Genomic DNA, 24,615 nt, shown 5'->3' with positions numbered 1-24,615 from the left:
CTCTGGTGGGAAAATGGGCATATTGTTTTTATGAGGATTTTTGAATATTCACATGAAAATCTGTCACCAATTGGATTGAAACCTAGCTACTGAGAGTGTCAAATCAACACTGAAAGTGTTGAGTCTGTGGACCCATATAGACACCAGAAGAGTGTTAAATTAACACACTGCTTAGTGTAAAGCCTTATTCACATATTTCAAATACATTGTAGAGTTACCAGCCATGACTGTATTTGTTAGTGACAGAGGCATGGTTGTTGCGTTCCTCCGTTTTCAGTCTTATGGACTTCACTAAGTGAGATCCCAAGCAGATATGTTATTATTTAACCCAATACCGTATGTATTTCATAAGGCTATATTTTGAGGCCCAGTTTTACTCCAGTACAGGGGCCTGAAACTCATACACATCACTTTGAACCAAAACCACACCCATCATATTTCTCAGCATGCTCTATTGCAGGTTGAGTTTTAGAATTGTTTGTTTCAATATCTATGTTTGTGCATTGATTGATTGATTAATCTTATGCTACACAAAGATAAATAGAATGCATTTTTCTAAACTAATCCAATCAGTTAGTTACACTTTTTGCACCCATTACTGAATTGTTTATTCCAGTTTAATCTCGTAGGTAGTTTCCTCTCAATGATCCAACACCTGGTGGTCATTCTGAGTGCAGGTTGCAGGTGAATACAAGTTCCAACCCTGGCTGGATTCTAATAGGAATAACACTTAATTTTGCACCCCAGCAAAAAAAAATTAACACTGGACGATTTGCTGTACCCAAATGCCTCAAGCTCTCACACAAAATGCCAGGGCCCCCGAAGACACTCACTATAGGAATATAGTTGAACTAGGTTTAAAGCAGGGCTGGGGTCTCCTTCTATGACGAAGGCATTTGTTTGTGTAGTGAGATATGATAGGTGAGTGTAAATTCAAGTCAATTTTTTTTATTTTCACATACACCAGATAGGCACAGAGAAATGTGTTGTTTTACAGCGTAAACCATAGTAGTAGAGCACCCCTGGAGAAAATTAGCGTTAAGTACCTTGCTCAAGGGCACATCGACACATTTTTCACCTTGTCAGCTCGGGTATTCAAACCAGCTACCTTTCGGTTACTGGCCCAACGCTCTAACCACTCTAGCCGCCCTACATTGCTCTGCATCTCTGCACTCTCTCCTTTATCCCTCACCTCTACCTGTTTTTCCTCTTTTGGGCTGTTCTGGGTTAAGTTCAAAGAATGTGTGAACACTGAATCTCTGTGTATCTGGTTTAAGCAGTTTGGCCTCTTCAGACAAGTGTTGCACCTGACTAGGGGTTGCTGGCCAGGAAGCCCAAAACGATGCTTGTTATGTCTGCTCCTGAGGCATTGTTATGTATGTCCTGTAGATTAAGAGTATAAACATAGTATATACATAGTAAAGCATGATATCGTAGACTAGCCTTAATTCCCCCATAATGGTTCTACTCTTTTAGCAGTTTGGCCACTTTCACAGGAACAGGAATATCAGTCTATTGGTTACTTATGTGGAAGAGTTTCACTCAAACCAGAATTACGTAGATACGTTGAAGCAACATCTCAAGACATCAGTCAGGAAGTTAAAGCTTGGTCGCACATGGGTCTTCCAAATGGACAATGACCCCAAGCATCCAAAGTTGTGGCAAAATGACTTAAGGACAACAAAGTCAAGGTATTGGAGTGGCCATCAGAAAGCCCTGACCTCAATCCCATAGAGAATTTGTGGGCAGAACTGAAAAAGCGTGTGCGGGCAAATGAGGCCTACAAACCTGACTCAGTTACACCAGCTCTGTCAGGAGGAATGGGACAAAATTCACCCAACATATTGTGGGAAGCTTGTGGAAGGCTACCCGACACATTTGACACAAGTTAAACAATTTACAGGCAATGATACCAAATGCTAATTCAGTGTATGTAAACTTCTTACCCACTGGGAATGTGATGAAAGAAATTAAAGCTGAAATAAATCATTTTCTCTGCTATTATTCTGCTATTTCACATTCTTAAAATAAAGTGGTTTTCCTAACTGACCTAAGACAGGGAATGTTTACTAGGATTAAATGTCAGGAATTGTGAAAAACTGAGTTTGGCTAAGGTGTATGTAAACTTCCGACTTCAACTGTATATATCCCAAATGAATACAACCACTCGCATCAAAAAAACTTTTAAAAGCAATGAGGCTGATGCAACAGATCAGAACGTTTAGCTTAAAATGTTGATAAACTATTAGGCTATTTGTTCACATTATACGTGCAGCAATGTGCACACAACAGTAGGCTATAAGCGTGAACGTTCCCAAATGCAATCAATTATCGGGAAAACACTGTTCTCAAAAGTGACCGCAAATGCGATTATACATGTAATGCTTTATTATAAAGGTGCATTTTTATGGTGAAAATGATCTTCCCCAAACTTGAAACTCACGCGCCGCCTATGATTGCCAGTTAGGCTCTACAACGGTTGTAAAGCGGAAGTTCTTTGGCCACTTTAGTTGTGATACAAACCTTATCAAAACATATTGGCCTATGGACTAAGCTACATGAGGTGTGTGACTGATTTGAAAAAATCGCAAAAAAAGTAATGCACTGTTTCTTGTCTTACTGCACATGCTGGGCGTCATTCACAAGTGATAATACATCAGTCACAACTGATAGGCTAATATTGGCACCCAGCAGACTATTCTTAATTTAATGTTGTCTTTACATATACTAAATAATATATGTGTGAAATTAGTTTTAATTTAGAATGGAACATTATCAGTCACCTGTCTCGGTAACAGGGGCATGGGTAAAAAAAATACATGTCATCTATGCACCTAAATTGTGAATGGAGGATACTTTTCCCATTGTTCATTTTCATGCCAGCCAGGTAGGCAAGTCTCCTGTTGTAAGGCAAAGCAATGTGATTCATGTTAAGAAAGTTGATAAATAAATATAGTAGGCCTAGCCTATAGAAAGCTGATTGGAGCCTTCTTTTTTAATAGAGGCCATCAAAACTCTGTTTTCTCAAGCAATTGCATAGACTATAGAAATAGGGCGCAGTGCACGCTGACACGGTTTGCTAGGTGCATGGTGTTTCCTCTGACGCATTGGTGCGGCTGGCTTCCGGGTTAAGTGGGCATTGTGTCAAGAAGCAGTGTGGCTTGGTTGGGTTGTGTTTCGGAGGACGCACGGCTCTCGACCTTCGCCTCTCCCGAGTCCGTATGGGAGTTGCAGCGATGAGACAAGACTGTAGCTACCAATTGGATATCATGAAATTGGGGAGAAAAAGGGGTAAAAGTAACAACAACAAAAATAAGCCCAAAAAATTTAAATAGAAATATGGCACAACATGAGCTCATGGGCTGTTTGATGAGCTCAAGTGTTTGATTAGATTTTCGAAAACATTTGCATTGATGTCAGAGTGATTCGAGGGACAATAGAGTGCCGAGTACCAGGCAGTTAGCAAGTTTGGTAGGCTACGAATGACCATCAGCAGCATCAGAGCTTGGAGAAGCCCAGTTACCAGTTACCGTGACTAAACGGTCACATGGAATTTGACTGCGGTCATGACTCATGACTGCCGGTGTGGCGGCAAAACGGTCACCGAAACAGCCCTAGAGGTGACCTGTCATTATCAATCCCCCCCCCCACACACACGCACACGCATGAACACACACACTGTGGTAGCGTTCGGTCAGACCGGATACAACCCCCCCACAGAGGTGCCAGCCCTCCAGGAGCCTGGTGCCAGGTGTCTGAGTTTTATGGCCTCAGCGTGAAAACAGCGATTACCTCGCCTGTCTCCTCCAATTTAAGCGAAGAGAGAGGGAAGGAGCGAGGAAGAGAGATGAGGGGAGAGAGAGACAAAAAAAGAGAGACAAAAAAGTAGATTGCCTGATAGATGGCCGGATATAAAAGATGCAGTGTATGGACAGACCGATAGATACAGTTGAAGTCGGAAGTTTACATACACCTTAGCCAAATACATTTAAACTCAGTTTTTCACAATTCCTGACATTTAATCCGAGTAAAATTTCCCTGTTTTAGGTCAGTTAGGATCTCCACTTTATTTTAAGAATGTGAAATGTCAGAACAATAGTAGAGAGAATGATTTATGTCAGCTTTTATTTCTTTCATCACATTCCCAATGGGCCAGAAGTTAACATACACTCAATTACTATTTGGTAGCATTGCCTTTAAATTGTTTAACTTGGGTCAAACGTTTTGGGTAGCCTTCCACAAGCTTCCCACAATATGTTGGGTGACTTTTGGCCCATTCCTCCTGACAGAGCTGGTGTAACTGAGTCAGGTTTGTAGGCCTCCTTGCTTGCACACACTTTTTCAGTTCTGCCCACAAATTTTCTATACGATTGAGGTCAGGGCTTTCTGATCGCCACTCCAATACCCTGATTTTGTTGTCCTTAAGCCATTTTCCCACAACTTTGGAAGTATGCTTGGGGTCATTGTCCATTTGGTAGACCCATTTGTGACCAAGCTTTAACTTCCTGACTGATGTCTTGAGATGTTGCTTCAATATATCCACATAATTTTCCTCCCTCATGATGCCATCTATTTTGTGAAGTGCACTAGTCCCTTCTGCAGCAAAGCACCCCCACAACATGATGCTGCCACCCCCGTGCTTCACGGTTGGGATGGTGTTCTTCGGCTTGCAACCCTCCCCCTTTTTCCTCCAAACATAACGATGGTCATTATAGCCAAACAGTTCTATTTTTGTTTCATCAGACGAGAGGACATTTCTCCAAAAAGTACAATCTTTGTCCCCAATATGCAGTTGCAAACCGTAGTCTGGCTTTTCGAGCAGTGTCGATATAGGACTCGTTTTACTGTGGATATAGATACTTTTGTAGCTGTTTCCTCCAGCATCTTCACAAAGTCCTTTGCTTGTTCTGGGATTGATTTGCACTCTTCGCACCAAAGTACGTTCATCTCTAGGAGACAGAACGCGTCTCCTTCCTGAGCAGTATGACAGCTACGTGGTCCCATGGTTTTTATACTTGGGTACTATTGTTTGTACAGATGAACGTGGTACCTTCAGGCATTTGGAAATTGCTCCCAAGGTTGAACCAGACTTGTGGAGGTCTACAAATAAAAATTCTGAGGTCTTGGCTGATTTCTTTTGATTTTCCTATGATGTCAAGCAAAGAGGCATTGAATTTGAAGGTAGGCCTTGAAATACATCCACAGGTACACCTCCAATTGACTCAAATGATGTCAATTAGCCTATCAGAAGCTTCTAAAGCCATGACATAATTTTCTGGAATTTTCAAAGCTGTTTAAAGGCACAGTCAACTTAGTGTATGTAAACATCTGGCCCACTGGAATTGTGATACAGTATAATAATCTGTCTGTAAGCAATTGTTTGAAAAATGACTTGTGTCATGCACAAAGTAGATGTCCTAACCAACTTGCCAAAACTATAGTTTGTTAACAAGAAATTTGTGGAGTGGTTGAAAAACAAGTTTTTTTAATGACTCCAGCCTAAGTGTATGTAAACTTCGTGTCACGATTCTCTAAAGTAGAACCCAGAAGCAGACCAGGACAAGGAGAGTAAGACGAAGGTGAGTATTTATTTACAAGTGTAAATGTAGTGATAGAAAAATCCAAGTAGCGGAGCGGGCAGCGGAGGTGAGTTGATGGAATTGAGTAAGCAGATCCAAGGAAGTAACTGAAGTCACCGACGACCAGGTAGGGATGGGATGAGTGTTCCGGGTGAATGACTGTAGACAGAAAAAACGGAGGTAAGTTCAAGGCAAGCAAGACGTACAAAACAACAAAACAAACTCTATCAAACTGGAGGCTGATACGCTGGCACAACATACTGTTCATGGCTAACGATCCGGCAGGGAATGGATGTCAGGTCAGAGCTTATGAAGTGGAGGGGTGATGATCAGGACCAGGTGTGCAGATAGCTGATGGGATACAGGTGCGGGAAATCAGAGATCTCCCAACTAGCTACGTCGCCCGGCAACCAGACAGGGTGCGTTCCAGGACACCGGAAAAACACTCCAGGACAGAACACAGGCAAAAACAGACTCAGGAAGCGGGATTCGTGACACTTCGGACTTCAACTGTAGGTGCATAGATAGATAGATGGGTAGGTAGATAGGTAGATGAATAGATGGTTAGATAGGTTGATGGATGGATAGAGGGGGAGAGATGACTTTCAGATCTCTATATTGTCCATTCCCAGGCCCTGAGCCTGGATATAAAGGATATAAAGCCCCGATGTTCCAGTTCAGTCACAGTATATGAATCACTGAGATGGCTCTCTGTATGCCCGGGGCATTTTACTTGAATAATGATATGGATCATCATGGCTATTGGAACAGTATCTAAGAGGTATGGGAGTTTCTCACGGTAACAGCCATAAAAATAGGATACTCACCAGATAATGGATACTCTAATGGACTTCACATCGTATATTGTATCCAGTATACAGTACTGAACCTTGTTTCTCCCACACTGACTAGAACTACGAATTGAGAATTTGTACTGGCAGATAGGCCTTTGATCAGGCGTTTGGTTATGGATATGTAGATTCCATGTTGTGATCATTGTTAAAATATGCAGACATGAAACACTGGGACTGACATTCTGTTATATTTTTTGTATTACTAAATTTTTTTTAGTCAGTATAAATACCACACCTGCAATATGCTGAATCAAAGCTGTGAGTTCCTGTCAGTCACACATCCTTGTGCTCTGTGTTTCTGCCAGATTTGCGCTGAATGTAGATGAGAAATCACACATGAAAGAAAAGAGAGAAATCAAACAAAACCTGTTCTATGTTAATATTGAAACTCAGAGACATGGTTTTGATGTGTAAACACACAGACACACCATTTCAGACTGTGCGGAGTGTGTTTTTGAGGATTAATGTGTTATTTTATGAGTATCTGACTTAGACTGGAGGCTGAGGAACACTGGGGTTTATTCTCAGTGTAGGGGCTTGCAGGACCCAGAGAACACAGGACCAGGAGAGTTATGGAAGACTGATTATTCCTCCAGGTTGAAGAGATATATTGCCGTCCTCAGCTGTAATATCTTCACACATGCACACCCACTTGAATCCTGCCTGAACAGATACAAAGTGTTTCACCTTGCCTAAAAGGCTGGGATTTAATCATCCTTTTCCCCCAGTATTGAAAATAAATTAGCCTGGATAGAGATGGATTTGGTTTCATTTGTGAGAAAAATTCTGATATGCTCAAATGGATAGGAGTTACTAGGGCCTGCTCTGTGCTCATCACTGTCATATCTGTTTATGATAATGCAGTGTTATTTTCCACTGTCACTGATTTGAATATCCCCAGGCAGGGCAGACAGAGAAGAGGCATAGTCATAGATCATGTGCAGATCATACTGTACATGGTAGTTCATCCCCATCATACCCCCATCATACCTACATTGACCTGTCACCTGCTGAGAACACTAATCTCACAGCAGCACAGAGGATTTCACCACTACAGTGGAAATACCCTTATCACTGACAGCACCAAACTGATATAGGAAAAACATATTTCCCCCTTGACAGGCCTTACGATCCCATATTGACTGTTTAAATGGAGAGGAAGAATAAACTGCTGTGTTTCATTTCCATAATTGGGCCTCATAAATGTGTTGGGGAAAGGGGAGGCCGCAGCAGTGCCAGTGGCTCATCTGAAATAGATGTGAGGCGCTAGCACGGTGGCGGTGAAGGGCTCCTGAATGCTTCCTGTCCTCTGGGGCTAGACCTGTCAAACCAGCCCTGCCAGTACCAACACGCTGGCCTCAGCCCTGCCCGTCCACCCACATCCATCCCACCACCCTGGGCCCAGCCCGGTGCTGGCAAAGTCACAGCCTAGAGGTTTCAGGCCTCTAATTGATTTCTACCCACCTGTGTTGCCGGTGCTTTCCAGAGACATGTCTCGAAAATCGAGTCTCCCTTTAAAACGATGTCGAGCCAAGCATTTTTCCTCTCTCTACCCGCCCTGGTTGTGTAAGTAATGTGCCCACAGTCAGATCAACGAGCACAGGCTGCTGCTGCCACACCAAAAGGATCTTCCTCTGTCACTGTGCCGGCCCGGTAGCATAGGCAGATATTCCCCTGGGAGAGAGTAACATGCAGGTAATCTCTGAAGAGACAGACACAGAATACTGTTCATCAGAGTGGCCGAGGTCATATCCACAATACACCTCTGATAGGAACAAATATACATATCAAATATGCATCATACATTTAGGCTACCACTCTCTAATCTACTAATATACATTCAGTGCCTTCAGAAAGTATTCATACCCCTTGACTTATTGCACATCTTGTTATGTTACAACTTGAATTCAAAATGGATTAATCCGATTTTTTTCTCAACCACCTACACACAATACCTAATAATGACAAAATGAAAACAAAACATTTTAGCAATTAAAAAAAAATTACAATACAGAAATATCCCCACACCCCTGAGTCAATACTTTGTAGAATCACCTTTGGCAGCAATTACAGCTGTGAGTCTTTCTGGGTAAGTCTCTAAGAGCTTTCCACACCTGGAATGTGCAACATTCGCCATAATGTTTTCAAAATTGTTTAAGCTCTGTCAAATTGGTTGTCCATCATTGCTAGACAACCATTTACAGGTCTTGCCATTGTTAGGTGCCTCCTAAGAAGAGGTAGGTGCAGGAGTCAGGAGCAGGAGAGCAAGGAATTCCAGTTGGCACAGTCGTTTATTATAAGTCCCAACACAACAACAACAGGTGGGGAAAATCACGAAACACACAGAGGAGAAACCTCTACTCCTAATACAGTACCAACGGTACAATGACTGTGAGGGAAAAAAAACCTGTGGCGCAAACACGCACCCCTAACAGAGCTAACACAGCAAAATAATCCTGCACAAAGACTAGCAGGCAGCGGAGGTTAATAAACCCACCGAAATTAACTAATCAGACACAGGTGATAACAAAAACAGACAGACACAAACGAAAAGGAAAAATGGATCGGTGTCAGCTAGTAGGCCGGCGACGACGACCGCCGAGCACCGCCCGAACAGGGAGAGGAGCCACCTTCGGTGGAAGTCGTGACAGCCATAGATTTTCTATGATATTTAAGTCAAAACTGTAACTCAGCCACTCAGGAACATGCAGTATCTTCTTGGTAAGCAACTCCAGTATAGATTTGGCCTTGTATTTTAGGTTATTGTCCTGCTGAAAGATGAATTCATCTCCTAGTGTCTGGTGGAAAGCAGGATTTTGCCTGTACTTAGCTCCTTTACATTTATTTTTTATCCTGAAAAACTCCCCAGTCCTTAACGATTACAAGCATACCCATAACGTGATGCAGCCACCACTATTTTTGAAAATATGGAGAGTGGTACTTTGTGGAGAGTGCCCCAAACATAACACTTTGTATTCAGGACAAAAAGTGAATTGCATTGCCACATGTTTTGCAGTGTTACTTTAGTGACTTGTTGCAAACAGGATGCATGTTTTGGAGTATTTGTATTCTGTACAGGCTTCCTTCTTTTTACTCGGTCTACTAGGTTAGTATTGTGGCATAACTACAATGTTGTTGTAGTTACTCCTATCACAGCCATCAAACTCTGAAACTGTTTTAAAGTCACCATTGGCCTCATGGTGAAATCCCTGAGCGATTTCTTCCTCTCCAACAACTGAGTTAGGAAGGATGCCTGTATCTTTGTAGTGACTGGGTGTATTGATACACCATTCAAAGTGTAATTAATAACTTCCCCATGCACAAAGGGATATTCAATGTCTGCTTTTTTTTGCCCATCTACCAATAGGTGCCCGTCTTTGCGAGGCATTGGAAAACCTTACTGGTCTTTGTGGTTGAATCTGTGTTTGAAATTCACTGCTCGGCAAAGGGACCTTACAGATAATTGTATGTGTGGGGTACAGAGATGTGAGAGTCCTTCAAATATCATGTTAAAAAATAGTCGATGCAACTTATTATGTTACTTGCTAAGCACATTTTTACTCCTGAACATATTTAGGCTTGCCATAACAAAATCAATACTTATTGACTCAAGACATTCCAGCCTTTCATTTTTTATTAATTTGTAAAAATTTCGAAAAACATAGTTACACTTTGACATTATGGGATATTGTGTGTAGGCAAGTGATAAAAAAATCTAAATGTAATCAATTTTACATTCAGGCTGTAACACAACAAATGTGTAAAAAGTCAAGGGGTGTGAATACTTTCTGAAGGCACTGGATACATTGATATGCATTACAATTCTGGACCATAATCTTATACATTTTCTGAACAACAAGACAGGTCTTCTGTACACAAATATAGTGAGCCATATGCACACAATGTGTATTTATTACAAATTCAATACAATGTGAACTCAGATTTTATAGGCTTATTGTTGGATGTGTAGTATGATTTATAACATACTCGTGTTCTTTCACCCTTCACTCACCCAGCTGTTAAAACAGCAGGACTAGTACATGTCACAGTTAATGTATGTAGTATGCTCCTTATTTGATATAAAAAGGAGGAGAATTAGGAGGACACCGATATGATTAATTACTTTACTGAAATCTCTGACTCACTTTCATTTTTTCTAGCTTTTGTTCATCAGAGGTAACCTGCCACCAACAGGCCAGAGCAGTCAGGTTGATTGACATTCTGACTGATTAACTTGAAAACTAAGTGTTTGCTTTTTTCACCTGTTTTTGGCTGAGTAAAAGCTCATTAAAAGACAGAAACTAACCTCTGCACAATAGCACAGCAACAATAATAATTTCACAGATGTATTCGACCCTGTTAGGCATATCAAATTAGTCCCCAAGAAGACTGCAGGCTGGTGATGTGTAGGCTGGGTGATATCTCCAGTCTAACCCTCTGCTGAGAAACTATACAGAATGTCAGGTATTTCAGTCCAAACATAGAACCAGACCTGGGCTCAAATACTATTTGAAATCTTTCAAATATTTTAAACATTTGCTGTTTGGGTGGGATTTTTACTTTTGGGACTTGTCTATTGTTTCCATTGAAACAGGCAAGGTCAATCAAACACAGCTAAAATATTCAAAATGATTTCAAATAGTATTTGAAACCAGGTCTGCACAAAACCTGATGTGCATGTATTTGACTTGCTCATAAATGTATTCTAACATACCGGTGTGACTGTTTATTTTCACTTTGTCAGCAGCAAACTAAATATATTACTCTCAGTTTCACAGAAATGTTGCGCTGTCAGTAGCCTATTTAGCAGATATGAATTTGTTATTCATGCTGTTATTTAGGTTAAAACCCAGCTAGCACATTTGGTTCCTTGGAAGTTGTGGGAACTTATGTTTTTGGTTTCCTATGGTGTGGGAATGAAGCCATATATTTCCTGACCGGTAAAACGGAAAGTTTTTTAAACCTCCTGAGAACAGACGTTAAAATTCCGCCTGGACACGCCATCATGAGACCTCAAATAGTGACCCGAGTTACTTCCCTGACGACACAGACGGCTTCATCAACAACAACAGGTAATGTGTGTTACATGGAAAGTTGTATTAAAAAATACCCGGCTTGATAAACTACACTGAACAAAAAATATGAACGCAACATGTAAAGTGTTGTTTCATGAGCTGAAATAAAAGATCCCAGAAATGTTCCATATGCACAAAAAGCTTAATTCTCTCAAATTTGTGCATACACTTGTTTACATCCCTGACAGGCATATCAAGAAGCAGATTAAACAGCATGTTGCACCTTATGCTGAGGACAATAAAAGGCCACTCTAAAATGTGCAGTTTTGTCACACAACACAATGCCACAGATGTCTCAAGATTTGAGGGAGCATGCAATTTGCATGCTGACAGCAGGAATGTCCACCAGAGCTGTTGCCGGAGAATTGAATGTTCATTTCTCTACCATACGCCTCCAACGTTGTTTTAGAGAATTTGGCAGTGCGTCCAACCAGCCTAATAACCGCAGCTCACGTATAACCACCCGAGCCCAGGACCTCCACATCCGGATTCTTCAGCTGCGGGATCGTCTGAGACCAGCCACTCAGACAGCTGATGAAACTGTGGGGTTGACTTCAGTGGGCCAATGCTCATCTTCTATGGTCACTGGCACGCTGGAGAAGTGTGCTCTTCTCGGATTAATCTCGGTTACAACTGTACCGGCCAGATGGCAGACAACGTGTATGGCATCGTGTGGACGAGCGGTTTTCTGATGTCAACGTCGTGAACAGAGTGCCCCATGGTGGTGGTGGGGTATGGTATGGGCAGGCATAAGCTACGGACAAGGAACACAATTGCATTTTATCGATGGCAATTTGAATGCACAGAGATACCGTGACGAGATCCCAAAGCCCATTGTCGTTCCAGTCATCCACCACCATCACCTCATGTTTCAGCATGATAATGCACAGCCCCATGTCGCAAGGATCTGTACACAATTCCTAGAAGCTGAAAATGTCCCAGTTCTTCCATGGCCTGCATATTTACCAAACATGTCACCCATTGAGTGTGTTTGGGATGTTCTGGATTGACGTATACAACAGCGTGTTCCAGTTCTCGTCAATATCCAGCAACTTCGTACAGCCATTAAAGAGGAGTGTGACAACATTCCACAGGCCACAATTTACAGCCTGATCAACTCTATACGAAGGAGATGTGTCGCGTTGCATTAGGCAAATGGTGATCACACCAGATACTGACTGGTTTTCTGATCCACCCCACCTACTTTTTTTTAAGGTATCTGTGACCAACAGATGCATATCTATATTCCCAGTCATGTGTGAAATCCATAGATTAGGGCCTAATTTATTTATTTAAATTGACTGATTTCCTTAAATGAACTGTAACTCAGTAAAATCTTTGAAATTGTTGCATGTTGTGTTTATATTTTTGTTCAGTACAGTAGGCTAATTCCCCAGCCAAGCAGATACAACTGGTAGTCGTTTTGGTTGTGAAGTGCATTAGCAAAAAGCTTGGTCCTTTCTTTAGAACAAAATGCAATTTACCACTTGACTGTCTATTATATCACCCTGTCACAGGCCCTCCCAGTCAACACCACCTCATAAGATGGCCTGCTGCAGTTGTCCAGTTTGCAGCCGAACATGCATCATAGAGAAGACCAGCAAGAGAGCCCTCATCAGCATCATGCAGACATGCCCTTGCTGTGAGCATCACTATGAATGGAACAGTCAGTCACATGTTGGCAAGTATCCGGCAAGCAACCTTCACCTGTCAGCGGCAACGGCTTTCCCCAGCTCATCATTTGTACAAATACAGAAGGTAGCCCACTTCATTACTTTTATACATTTTATAACCCAATTATGAAACCTAATTGATATAAACTGACATTATTTGTTGCTTATTTTCTACTTCTTAAATGCATGTAGTGTCCAGAGCATAACCTAGCCTGGTGGAACCAGCCTGATCGGTGCGTTCACCATTCTATTTGAATTCACATATTATGATATCTGAAGTGAAATAGAAAGGTGAATGCAGCAATCAGGTTGGTTCCACCAGGCTATTCATAACCACCATTGATAATGTAATCAATGTTCTGTGTGTGTGTGTGTGTGTGTTTTGTGTGTGACCGACCAGTATCTTTGATGAGGGGCCAGGAGCTGATGATCTACTCTCCCATGCCTGACGACCATCATTGGGACTCTGGCAAAGGCCTCACCTCTTACCTGCTCACCAATGGTCGTCGATGGGGAGACCAGAATTAGGTAGGTTTAGTCTGACCTGTTCAAACTTCAACATAGTATATTTTTGTTTGTCAGATACCACCTATGCTAACTGCCATTGGTAGTAGAACAGGGACTGTACTGTGTATGTGTTCACAGATGCATCTATGGAGCCAGCACTGGAGTCCTGCCCAAATGACAGGCTTGATACTGACGTCTCTTAATGGAGAGAGACCTGGTGCTCAACACATCCACAACATTACTGTAACGGCGTTCCTCCTCCTCTTCATCCGAAGAGGAGGAGCAGGGATTGAACCAAGGTGCAGCGCGTTGGAATGACATAATGACTTTTATTGTACAAGAACAAAACGAACTATACTTGAAATGAATACAAAATAACAAAACGAAAATAGACAGACTTAGAACGACGAACTTACATAACACACGCAGAACGAACGAACAAGTACTTACTACAAAAGAACGAAACAGTCCCGTATGGTGCAAAACAAACACAGACACAGGAGACAACCACCCACAAACAAACAGTGTGAACAGCTAACCTATATATGGTTCTCAATCAGAAGACAACGTCAAACACCTGTCTCTGATTGAGAACCATATAAGGCTGATTACAATAGACCTAAACATAGAAACACAAAACATAGAAATGCCCACCCAAACTCACGTCCTGACCAACAAAACATACAAAACTAACAGAAAACAGGTCAGGAACGTGACAATTACAGCAGAAATGTCCAGTATTTGTAACACACTTTTCATTCCATGTGTCAATGATTAACTCTGCCTATTTCTACAGATGGAGAGGACTGTATATGTTTTTGCAGATGCCAGTCTTGGTTGTTTGATGGGGAGGACCATAATTGGGTAGGTTTTATCTGACCTGTTCAAACTTCAACATATGACCTGTTTGTATGTTAGATATTACCTCTCCTAACTGCCATTGGTATTATAACAGTGACTATATGTGTATGTGTTCACAGAAACACATATGGAGCCAGCATGTGGAGACTTGCAAGATGATTTGATGAAGTCCACGCTGACAGACGGGCTTGATACTGATGGCTCTGAATGGCGAGAGACCTGGCACTCGGCATAAATGTTTAACTTGTCACAACATTTACTTGTATTGTCTTTTTTAATTATTTAATGGTATCAGTCAATATGGGGAGGGAGAAACCCTGTGTATTCTGCACCAAAATCAGGAAACTCCTGTTGTATACGGAACACAACATTGGAAGGTATGACCACTCTGACATGTTTGCCAAGGTAGCCCCATTACCACCAGACAACATGTTGATTGGCACTGTATCTGTATCGGCTGGGCATGACAAGGAAAGGTGAAAGGTGCGCATTGTTATATTAGCAGAACATTGCTTCTATGGTATGATGTAAGTGGTTGTTTATTCAACACGGACCTGTTGCTACATTTGAAAGTTAGCAAAACACTTAGTTTAGAATATCTACATAAATTCAGCCATTGCATTCTTTTCATATTACTCTGTAGGCTACTGACCTATTCAAAGCTTCCTCACCATACATCTCTGCCTGTAGTTATTGAAGTCAACCTGCAGGAGGTTTGTTTGTTATGATTGAGTGGAGGGAAACAGCTGCCGGAAAGGTCTGACAGATAGGTGTGTCTTGGTGATGGCAAGGACACACCCCCAAGAAACACAGACATCAAACCACACCCCCAAGCCAACTCACATTTGGCTTCTGTCATGGCCGCCAGCATTTCTTGAGAAGCAATCCAAGAAATGAGGCCAAATCAGCAGGTGCAGTTACCCTTTAAATACCCAGTACAACACCCCATGGCAAAATGGATAGAATTTCAGGAAATTACCTTCCAGACCAGAGTCCGGAATATAAATATACATTCAGTGGACAGTTTATTAGGTACACCACCCAGTTCACGAAAATGGTTCACTCCTACAGACAGTGAGTCACGTGGCTGTGGCTTGCTATATAAAGCAGGCAGAGAGGCATCAAGGCATTCAGTTACTGTTCAATTGAATGTTAGATTGGGCAAAACAAGTGACCTAAGCGACTTTGAGCGTGGCATGATCGTCGGTGCCTGCCAGGCACGCTGGTTCCAGTACCTCAGAAATGGCCGGCCTCCGTGGCTTTTCACGCACAATAGGGTGTAGGGTTTACCGAAAATGGTTTGACAAACACAAAACATCCAGTCAGTGGTAGGGTGAAAACATTTAGTTGATGAGAGGTCGAAGGAGAATGGCAAAAATCATGCAAGCTAACAGACGGGACGCAAACAGGCAAATAACGGCTCTGTATAACAGTGGTATGCAGAACGGCATCTCGCAATGCACAACTCGTCGGTCCTTGTAAAGGATGGGTTATTATAGCAGACGACCACAACGGGTTCCTCTTCTATCAGCTAAAAACAAGAAGTTGATCCTGTGGGCACGTGATCACCAACTCTGGACAATTAAGGAGTGGAAAAACAAAGCCTGGTCCGATGAAATCCGGTTCCTGTTTCGTAATGCTGTAGGCAGTGTCAGGATTTGGCTTAAGAGTCCATGGCCCCATCCTGCCTGGTGTAAACGGTACAGGCTGGTGGCGGTGGTGTAATGGTGTGGGGAAGGTTTTCCTGGCACACGTTGGGTTCCTTGAGTATATACATAGTGTTCAATGACTATGTACATAGGGCAGCAGTCTAATAGGCTGACCACAACGCCCGCGTCGCGTGCGCGAGCGTTGCAAAATAAATGTAGAAATCTATGTTATTCAATTATTGCACCCACACTGCTCGCGCGCGTCAACGAGCGTCTGCGTTGCCAAGTGCTAAAATAGAACTCCTTTCTATTTCTGACGCAGATCACGCTGCAAGTCCTGCCTCTCCCATCTCCTCATTGGTTTATAGAAGCAGGTACCCACGTGCCATCTCATTGGTTATACCTACGTGGGTGATTGAAAAACGAACTGTGTTGCCGGTCAGTGTACTATGAAAGTTTAGATGCCAATCACCATTTAAGTTCAAAGATGAAAAAGCCTGGGAGGAGGAGATGACTAGAAACGATTCGGTTGACCGTTTTATGTGTGGATTAATTGTCGGAGTAGGGGACCTTGTGCATTTCAGGTAAAATAACAAATCAATGTTTATATCCCAGGACAAATTTGCTAAGCAACAGCAAGCTAGCTAAATAGGACAAATTAGCTAGCAAGTGCAAGCTAACTAGCTAAATTGCCATACATGTTTAATGCTTTTCGACCTGTTCCCAAATGAATGTAATTGGTTCAGAGTTTGTTTTGATATTTGAACCTGCGTGTCGTGATCGCATTTGGTGTAGGGGGACAAAATAAATGTATGCAAGAGACGCACGTGCGCAGCCGGTTTGGGTTCCGTGTAAGGTTGAGTACTGGGCGGAGGCCGGCTAGTGATGACTGTTTTAACAGTCAAATCTGTTCTGTGTGTGTTATTTATATGCTTGCCGTGCTTATGTTAAATTTTTGCATCTTTTTCTTTCGGTTTTGTACACCAGCTTCAAACAGCTGAAAATGCTACATTTTTGGTTATGAAAAATATATTTCACAGTGGTTTAGATGGTACAAGGATTCTCTACACTATACTTGCTGGTTTTGTCACAAACTGAAATTAGGAGAACTATTAGAATTTTAGCAACCAGGAAATGGTGGAGCAATTTTTGCATAGTGCATCTTTAAAAAGATAATAGAAAGAGTTTTGTTGATGCTGAGAATGGTATATGTTTTTAAATAACATTCTTAGAACATAACTGAAGTTCTCTTGTGGTTTTTATGGAATATTTTCTTAACGTCAAATTTGAGAACATGACTTTAAATAGAACCATGAGGAAACGTTATGCTGAAATAATACAATTCCCAGTGTTACGATTTTCTTCCTGGGGTGAAAGAGAGGACCAAAATGCAGCGTAGCCAGTGCTCAACATGTTTAATATAACAACAAGTGAACACTACAAACAACAAACAAAATAACAAACCGTGAAAACCGAGACAGTCCTATCTGGTGCAGAACAAACACAGAGACAGGAAACAAACACCCACAAAATCCCAACACAAAACAAGCCTCCTATATATGATTCTCAATCAGGGACAACGATTACCATCTGCCTCTGATTGAGAACCATATTAGGCTGGACATAGAAACAGACAAACTAGACACACAACATAGAATTCCCACCCAGCTCACGTCCTGACCAACACTAAACAAGCAAAACACATAATAACTCTGGTCAGGACGTTACAGTACCCCCCTCCTGAGGTGCGGACTCCGAACGCACCCCTACAACTCAAGAGGAGGGTCTGGGTGGGCATCTGTCCGCGGTGGCGGCTCCGGCGGTGGACGAGGACACCACTCCACCACTGTCTTTGTCCCCCTCAGCGTCCTTTGAGTGGCGACCCTCGCCCACGACCTTGGCCTAAGAATCCTCCCCAAGGCCCCCACATGATTTTGGAGGTAGCTCAGGACAGAGAGGTAGCTCAGGACAGAGAGGTAGCTCAGGACAGAGGGGCAGCTCCGGACAGAGGGGCAGCTCCGGACAGAGTGGCAGCTCCGGACAGAGTGGCAGCTCATGACTGTAGGGCAGCTCATGACTGTAGGGCAGCTCATGACTGTAGGGCAGCTCATGACTGTAGGGCAGCTCATGACTGTAGGGCAGCTCATGACTGTAGGGCAGCTCATGACTGTAGGGCAGATCCTGTCTGGTTGGCGGCTCTGGCAGATCCTGTCTGGTTGGCGGCTCTGGCAGATCCTGTCTGGTTGGCGGCTCTGGCAGATCCTGTCTGGTTGGTGGCCCTGGCAGATCCTGTCTGGTTGGTGGCCCTGGCAGATCCTGACTGACGAATGGCTCTAGCGGCTCCTGACTGACTAACGGCTCTGACGGCTCGGGACAGACGGGCGGCTCTAACGGCTCGGGACAGACGGATGGCTCAGACGGCGCTGGGGAGACGGGCAGTTCAGGCGCCGCTGGGCAGACGGGCAGTTCAGGCGCCGCTGGGCAGACGGCAGACTCTGGCCGGCTGAGACGCACTATAGGCCTGATGCGTGGTGCCGGAACTGGATGTACCGGGCTGAGGGCACGCACCTCAGGGCGAGTGCGGGGAGCAGGAACAGGGCACACTGGACTCTCGAGGAGCACTATAGGCCTGATGCGTGGTGCCGGAACTGGATGTACCGGGCTGAGGGCACGCACCTCAGGGCGAGTGCGGGGAGAAGGAACAGTGCGTACAGGGCTCTGGAGACACACAGGAGGCTTGATGCGTGGTGCCGGAACTGGAGGCACTGGACTGGAGACACGCACAACAGGGAGAGTGCGTGGAGGAGGAACAGGGCTCTGGAGACGCACTGGAAGCCTGGTGCGTGGTGTAGGCACTGGTGGTACTGGGCTGGGGCGGTGGCGCCGGAAATACCGGACCGTGAAGGAGGACACGCGCTCTTGAGCACCGAGCCTCCCCAACCTTACCAGGTTGAATGGTCCCCGTAGCCCTGCCAGTGCGGCGAGGTGGAATAGCCCGCACTGGGCTATGCAGGCGAACCGGGGACACCACCTGTAAGGCTGGTGCCATGCACGCCGGCCCGAGGAGACGTACTGGAGGCCAGATATGTTGGGCCGGCTTCATGGCACCCGGCTCGATGCCCAACCTAGCCCTCCCAGTGCGGCAAGGTGGAATAGCCCGCACTGGGCTAAGCACGCATACTGGGGACACCGTGCGCTCCACCGCATAACACGGTGTCTGACCAGTACGACGCCCTCTCACTCCACGGTAAGCCCGGGGAGTTGGCTCGGGTTTCCAACCCGGCTTCGCCACCCTCCCCTTTAGCTCCCCCCCAAGAAATTTTTGGGTGAGCCTCTCGGGCTTCCGTGCTAGTCGCGTACCCTCATACCTCCGGTTCCTCTCTCCGGTTGCCTTTGCTCTCCTCGCTGCCTCCAGCTGTTCCCATGGGAGGCGATCCTTTCCAGCCAGGATCTCCTCCCATGTGTAGCAACCCTTGCCGTTTAAGACCTCTTCCCATGTCCATTCCTCTGTCTGTCTCTGCTGCCCGTTGCCACGCTGCTTGGTCCTGGTTTGGTGGGTGTTTCTGTTACGATTTTCTTCCTGGGGTGAAAGAGAGGACCAAAATGCAGCGTAGCCAGTGCTCAACATGTTTAATATAACAACAAGTGAACACTACAAACAACAAACAAAATAACAAACCGTGAAAACCGAGACAGTCCTATCTGGTGCAGAACAAACACAGAGACAGGAAACAAACACCCACAAAATCCCAACACAAAACAAGCCTCCTATATATGATTCTCAATCAGGGACAACGATTACCATCTGCCTCTGATTGAGAACCATATTAGGCTGGACATAGAAACAGACAAACTAGACACACAACATAGAATTCCCACCCAGCTCACGTCCTGACCAACACTAAACAAGCAAAACACATAATAACTCTGGTCAGGACGTTACACACAGAAGAACATTGTTTCTTAATGTTTTTTTTTTAGAACATTCCCAATGTCAAACCAGTTGGCGAACGTTCCTGGAACATAACCTACATTTATTTTAAATGTAACCATGTTTGAACTTTTAAGAAACGTTCTGTTAAAGTAATGAAATTCCAAGAAAATAAAGTTTTTTGAAAAGTACCTAAATGGATGTTCCAAAGCCAAGCAACTATCTTGTACCATTCCCAGAAAGTTGTGGGAAGATTGTATGCAAAATAACCATAGAACAACCGCGCTCTCACCAAGATGTAAGAGGTTCTCAGAATGTTATGTGCTAGCTGGGAAGCCTTGTCAGTATCAGCTGTGTTAAATTAAATGCAAATCACTGTCTGATATGTTTTATGGCTTTTATCTCTCACCGGGAACTCTCAATCCCTCTCCGCCCCCTCTATCTCGCAGTTTCCCTCTCCCTCTCTATATCTATTCTTTATCTAAATCACCATCTGTTTCTGGGATGATAATGGAACAATGTAATGCATTCACCATTGTTGCAGACTTCTAATACCTCTCCTGGTTGCTGTGTGTTGCAGACTTATTCAGCTGAATTGTGAGAAGAGAGAAAAACACGTGAGTGGAGGAAGAGGACAACCCTGAACATCCCCTGGCCCCCTTCTGAAACGCACACACACTCGCAATCATCGCGGACTGCTCGCACTCTCACACTAACTGTGGATGGACCGCAGCTCTAGAAAAAAAACACTACAAGCCTGAAAAGGGAGGACACTGATGCCCATGACCCCACACCTATCCTCCAGTCTGTCCTCAGGAACCCTGCCTCTCCTCTAAGTTCAGTGTGACCAGACAGAGAGAGCAGACAACATGGCTCCAAGCCCCCTCCTCTGGCCCCCGCTGGGATGGCTGTGTGTGGGGCTGCTTTTGCCCCTGGTGCGGGGCGGGGAGTGCCCGCGGCTGTGTGTGTGTGAGGTGCGCCCCTGGTTCACCCCCCAGTCCACCTACAGGGAGGCGGCCACGGTGGACTGCAACGACCTGCGGCTGACACACATCCCCTCCAACCTGTCTTCTGACACCCAGGTGCTGCTGCTCCAGAGCAACTCCATCGCCCACACCAGCGGGGAGCTAGAAGCCCTGTTCAACCTGACGGAGCTGGACCTGTCCCAGAACAACTTCAGCACAATGGAGGCTGTGGGCCTGGCCAACATGAACCAGCTTACCACCCTTCACCTGGAGGAGAACCAGATTAGCCAGCTTCCTGACCACTGCCTGCAGGACCTCAGCAACCTACAGGAGCTCTACATCAACCACAACCAGATCAGCACCATCGCCCCTGGGGCGTTCTCCGGTCTGCATAGCCTGCTGCGCCTCCACCTCAACTCCAACAGGCTCCGGGTTATCGACAACCGCTGGTTCGAGGCAACGCCCAACCTGGAGATCCTGATGATCGGAGAGAACCCTCTCATTGGCATCCTGGACATGAACTTCAAGCCCCTGGGGAGCCTGAGGAGCCTGGTCCTGGCCTGCATGGACCTCACTGACATTCCTGGGAATGCTCTGGTGGGCCTGGATAACCTGGAGAGCCTATCCTTCTACGACAACAAGCTGGTCCGGGTGCCCCAGATGGCCCTGCAGAAAGTGCCCAACCTGAAGTTCCTGGACCTGAACAAGAACCCAGTGCACAAGATCCATGAGGGAGACTTCAGGAACATGCTGCGTCTGAAGGAGCTTGGTATCAACAACATGGCTGACCTGGTATCCATCGACCGTTACGCCCTGGACAACCTGCCTGAGCTGACCAAGCTGGAGGCCACTAACAACCCCAAGCTGTCCTACGTGCACCGGACGGCCTTCAGGGACGTGTCCTCCCTGGAGAGCCTGATGCTAAACAACAATGCCCTCAACTCTGTCTACCAGCACACCGTGGAGGCGCTGCCCAACCTCCGCGAGATCAGCCTGCACAGCAACCCACTGCGCTGCGACTGTGTCATCCAGTGGATGAGCTCCAACAGGACCAGCGTGCGCTTCATGGAGCCCCTGGCTATGCTGTGTACCTCGCCGCCCGAGCTCCGGGGCCAGCGAGTCAGAGAGGTGAAGCTGCAGGACTCCCCAGAGCAGTGCCTGCCCTTCATCTCCCACGACACCTTCCCCAGCCACCTGAGCCTTGAGCTGGGCATGAGTGTCAGCCTGGACTGCAGGGCTATGGCTGAGCCTGAGCCAGAGATATACTGGGTGTCTCCTATGGGGAGCAAGATAACGGTGGACACGGTGTCGGAGCGTTACCACCTGAGCAGTGAGGGCACCCTGCGACTGTCCCACGTCCAGGTGGAGGACTCAGGTCGCTACACCTGCGTAGCCCAGAACACAGAGGGCGCCGACACACGCGTCACCACCATCCGCGTCAATGGCACCCTGGTGGACAGCGCCGAGGTGATGAAGATCTATGTCAAGCAGACCGAGTCCCACTCCATTCTGGTCTCCTGGAAGATCAACTCCAACGTCATGACCTCCAACCTCAAGTGGGCATCGGCCACCATGAAGATTGACAACCCCCACATCACCTACACTGCACGCGTGCCCGTCGACGTGCACGAGTACAACCTGACCCACCTGCAGCCGGCCACCGAGTACGAGGTGTGTCTCACTGTGTCCAACATTCACCTGCAGACCCACAAGTCGTGCGTCAACGTGACCACGCGCAGCGTCACCTTCACCCTGGACGTGTTGGACCAGAGACCTAGCGCCGCCCTGCTAGCCGTCATGGCCACCATGCTGGCCTTCCTCAGCCTGGCTACTGTGGGGGTGTACGTGGCCCGGCGCTGGAAGAGGAAGAACTACCACCACTCCCTGAAGAAGTACATGCAGAAGACCTCCTCCATCCCCCTCAATGAGCTCTACCCGCCCCTCATCAACCTATGGGAGGCAGACAGTGAGAAGGACAAGGAGGGCGGTACAGAGAGCAAGCCCTCCCCCGTGGACACCACACGCAGCTACTACATGTGGTGAAGCGGGCCTGGCACAGGCCACCCCTCCACCAGCACACACAGACACACTTTTGCCATTTTGGTGCAAAAGTCGTATAAAAGTCATAAAACATTTTTTTTTGTATTTTTCAGCTTTGCTAACACATGGCAGAGTGATAAAGGACAGGATTTTTATTAGTATAGCGTATCGCCTTTGTTTGACTCTCTCTTTTTCTCTTTTATCGTTTGGACTAGTCCAAGATGGCAGCTGTGTCTAGCTTCCGGATTGTCTTAGTTGCTGCATTTAATTTCTGTGATGCGTTTTTGAAGGACAGCTTTTTGTCTTGTTGATGCAGCAGCAGGTACTATTAGTCGAGGTAAAGGTTCCTCTGGCAATGTTGTTAGGGATTGCACTGCTCATTCTCTCTTTTTGTAAAACAGGTGATCTGTTGTGCACTGAGTTGTAAAGGAGTTTGTATGGACTTCAATTAAAGCTGACTAAGGGGATTAGACTTCGTATACTGTCTACTGAATAACTCTAGCGATTGTACGGTAATGTTGTATCAACTATCATTTTAAACTCTTTTTTGGAATTAGTTTGCTGATAAATGTGCTGTAAAGCTAGAAATGTGAATGTTTGATAACATAACTAGGTACAGTAGAAGCTTTTTTATTTACTGTGAATTATTTATTTCTTATTTGCTCAAATCTGTTGCTGACCACTAACTTTTGTTGTGATTTTAACATGCAAAATGTTGTATATGAGGAAGAAGTTTAAATAAATAACATGTTTGTTTGTTTTATATAAATGTCTCTCAATCAGTTGTTGCATATTTATTTCAACTGTTATAGTAATTTCTCAGTAGAAATTATATTGTGCAGCCCATGACCTGTTACTATACCTCTGTTTGACCTCTGATCACTTGGCTCTGGTTATTTTTCCGTGAGGACACGGTTCCACTTCACCTCCAATGTGCTTCAGCAGAATATTAGCAGTATCTTAGCATGGAGCTCACGGCTCAGACTCACACTGTGCAGCAGAGCCCACTCCCCTGAGTCTAATCAGCCGTACAGAGAGCACAGTCAGCTTAACCCCCCCCTCAGTCTGCTCTACGTGTGTGTGCGTGAGTGAGTGCATGTGTGCACACTATATCAGAGTGAGAGAGAATAAACATGTTATTCCACTATATTACCCCATTACACATCATCAATCAGTGTTTCACTAGTGAAGGAACTGGGCTAATATCATACAACATGCCACCTTCACTCCACTACTGTTCCCTCCTGGTCTGACTAAATCACTCCTCTCACAACGCCCACATTATGAACATGCAGAGAGAAACAGCTATTAATATGCCAGGGGAGATCTCAGAGAGAATAGTAGTTTACCTGTAGAGAGGATGTGAGGGGGAGGTGAGGAAGGGTCTGAAGATGGATATGATCAGATTGAGGGTAGCAGGAGGTTGTAGATGTGGTGGGTTGTTGATGTAGGCCTGTGTCCTGTGTACTATGCACTAGTGG

At 45.0% G+C, this 24,615-nt stretch overlaps 1 protein-coding gene and 1 long non-coding RNA gene across 9 annotated transcripts in view; one reads left to right on the top strand and one right to left on the bottom strand.

Annotated features, from left to right (window-relative positions):
• The window catches only part of LOC139560388 (leucine-rich repeat neuronal protein 1-like), a 40,255-nt gene extending 16,339 nt beyond the window's left edge, over positions 1–23,916 (top strand). For 5 of the 8 annotated variants that reach the window (XM_071377120.1, XM_071377101.1, XM_071377128.1 and 2 more), the window contains one exon: positions 20,710–23,916. In XM_071377120.1, the coding sequence (XP_071233221.1) occupies positions 20,999–23,137 (2,139 nt within the window). In that variant the 5' untranslated portion in view covers positions 20,710–20,998 and the 3' untranslated portion in view covers positions 23,138–23,916. Of the gene's footprint in view, positions 1–13,025; positions 13,267–13,581; positions 13,710–13,826; positions 13,988–14,484; positions 14,553–14,668; positions 14,805–20,709 lie in introns of those variants that run through there. The other 3 variants (XR_011671930.1, XR_011671932.1, XR_011671931.1) reach the window with 2 other exon arrangements.
• Positions 5,570–8,082, bottom strand: LOC139560411 (uncharacterized). The gene is made up of 4 exons (XR_011671934.1): positions 7,898–8,082; positions 6,669–6,745; positions 5,841–6,089; positions 5,570–5,738 (listed from the first exon to the last, which is right to left on the bottom strand). It is a non-coding gene; the product is annotated as an uncharacterized lncRNA (long non-coding RNA).
• Positions 23,917–24,615: the final 699 nt, after the last annotated feature.

The sequence above is a fragment of the Salvelinus alpinus genome, chromosome 2 (assembly GCF_045679555.1).
Source record: "Salvelinus alpinus chromosome 2, SLU_Salpinus.1, whole genome shotgun sequence".
Taxonomy (NCBI): Eukaryota; Metazoa; Chordata; class Actinopteri; order Salmoniformes; family Salmonidae; genus Salvelinus; species Salvelinus alpinus.
Note: the sequence above shows the minus strand (reverse complement) of the source record. Positions and strands in the feature narration are given on the sequence as shown.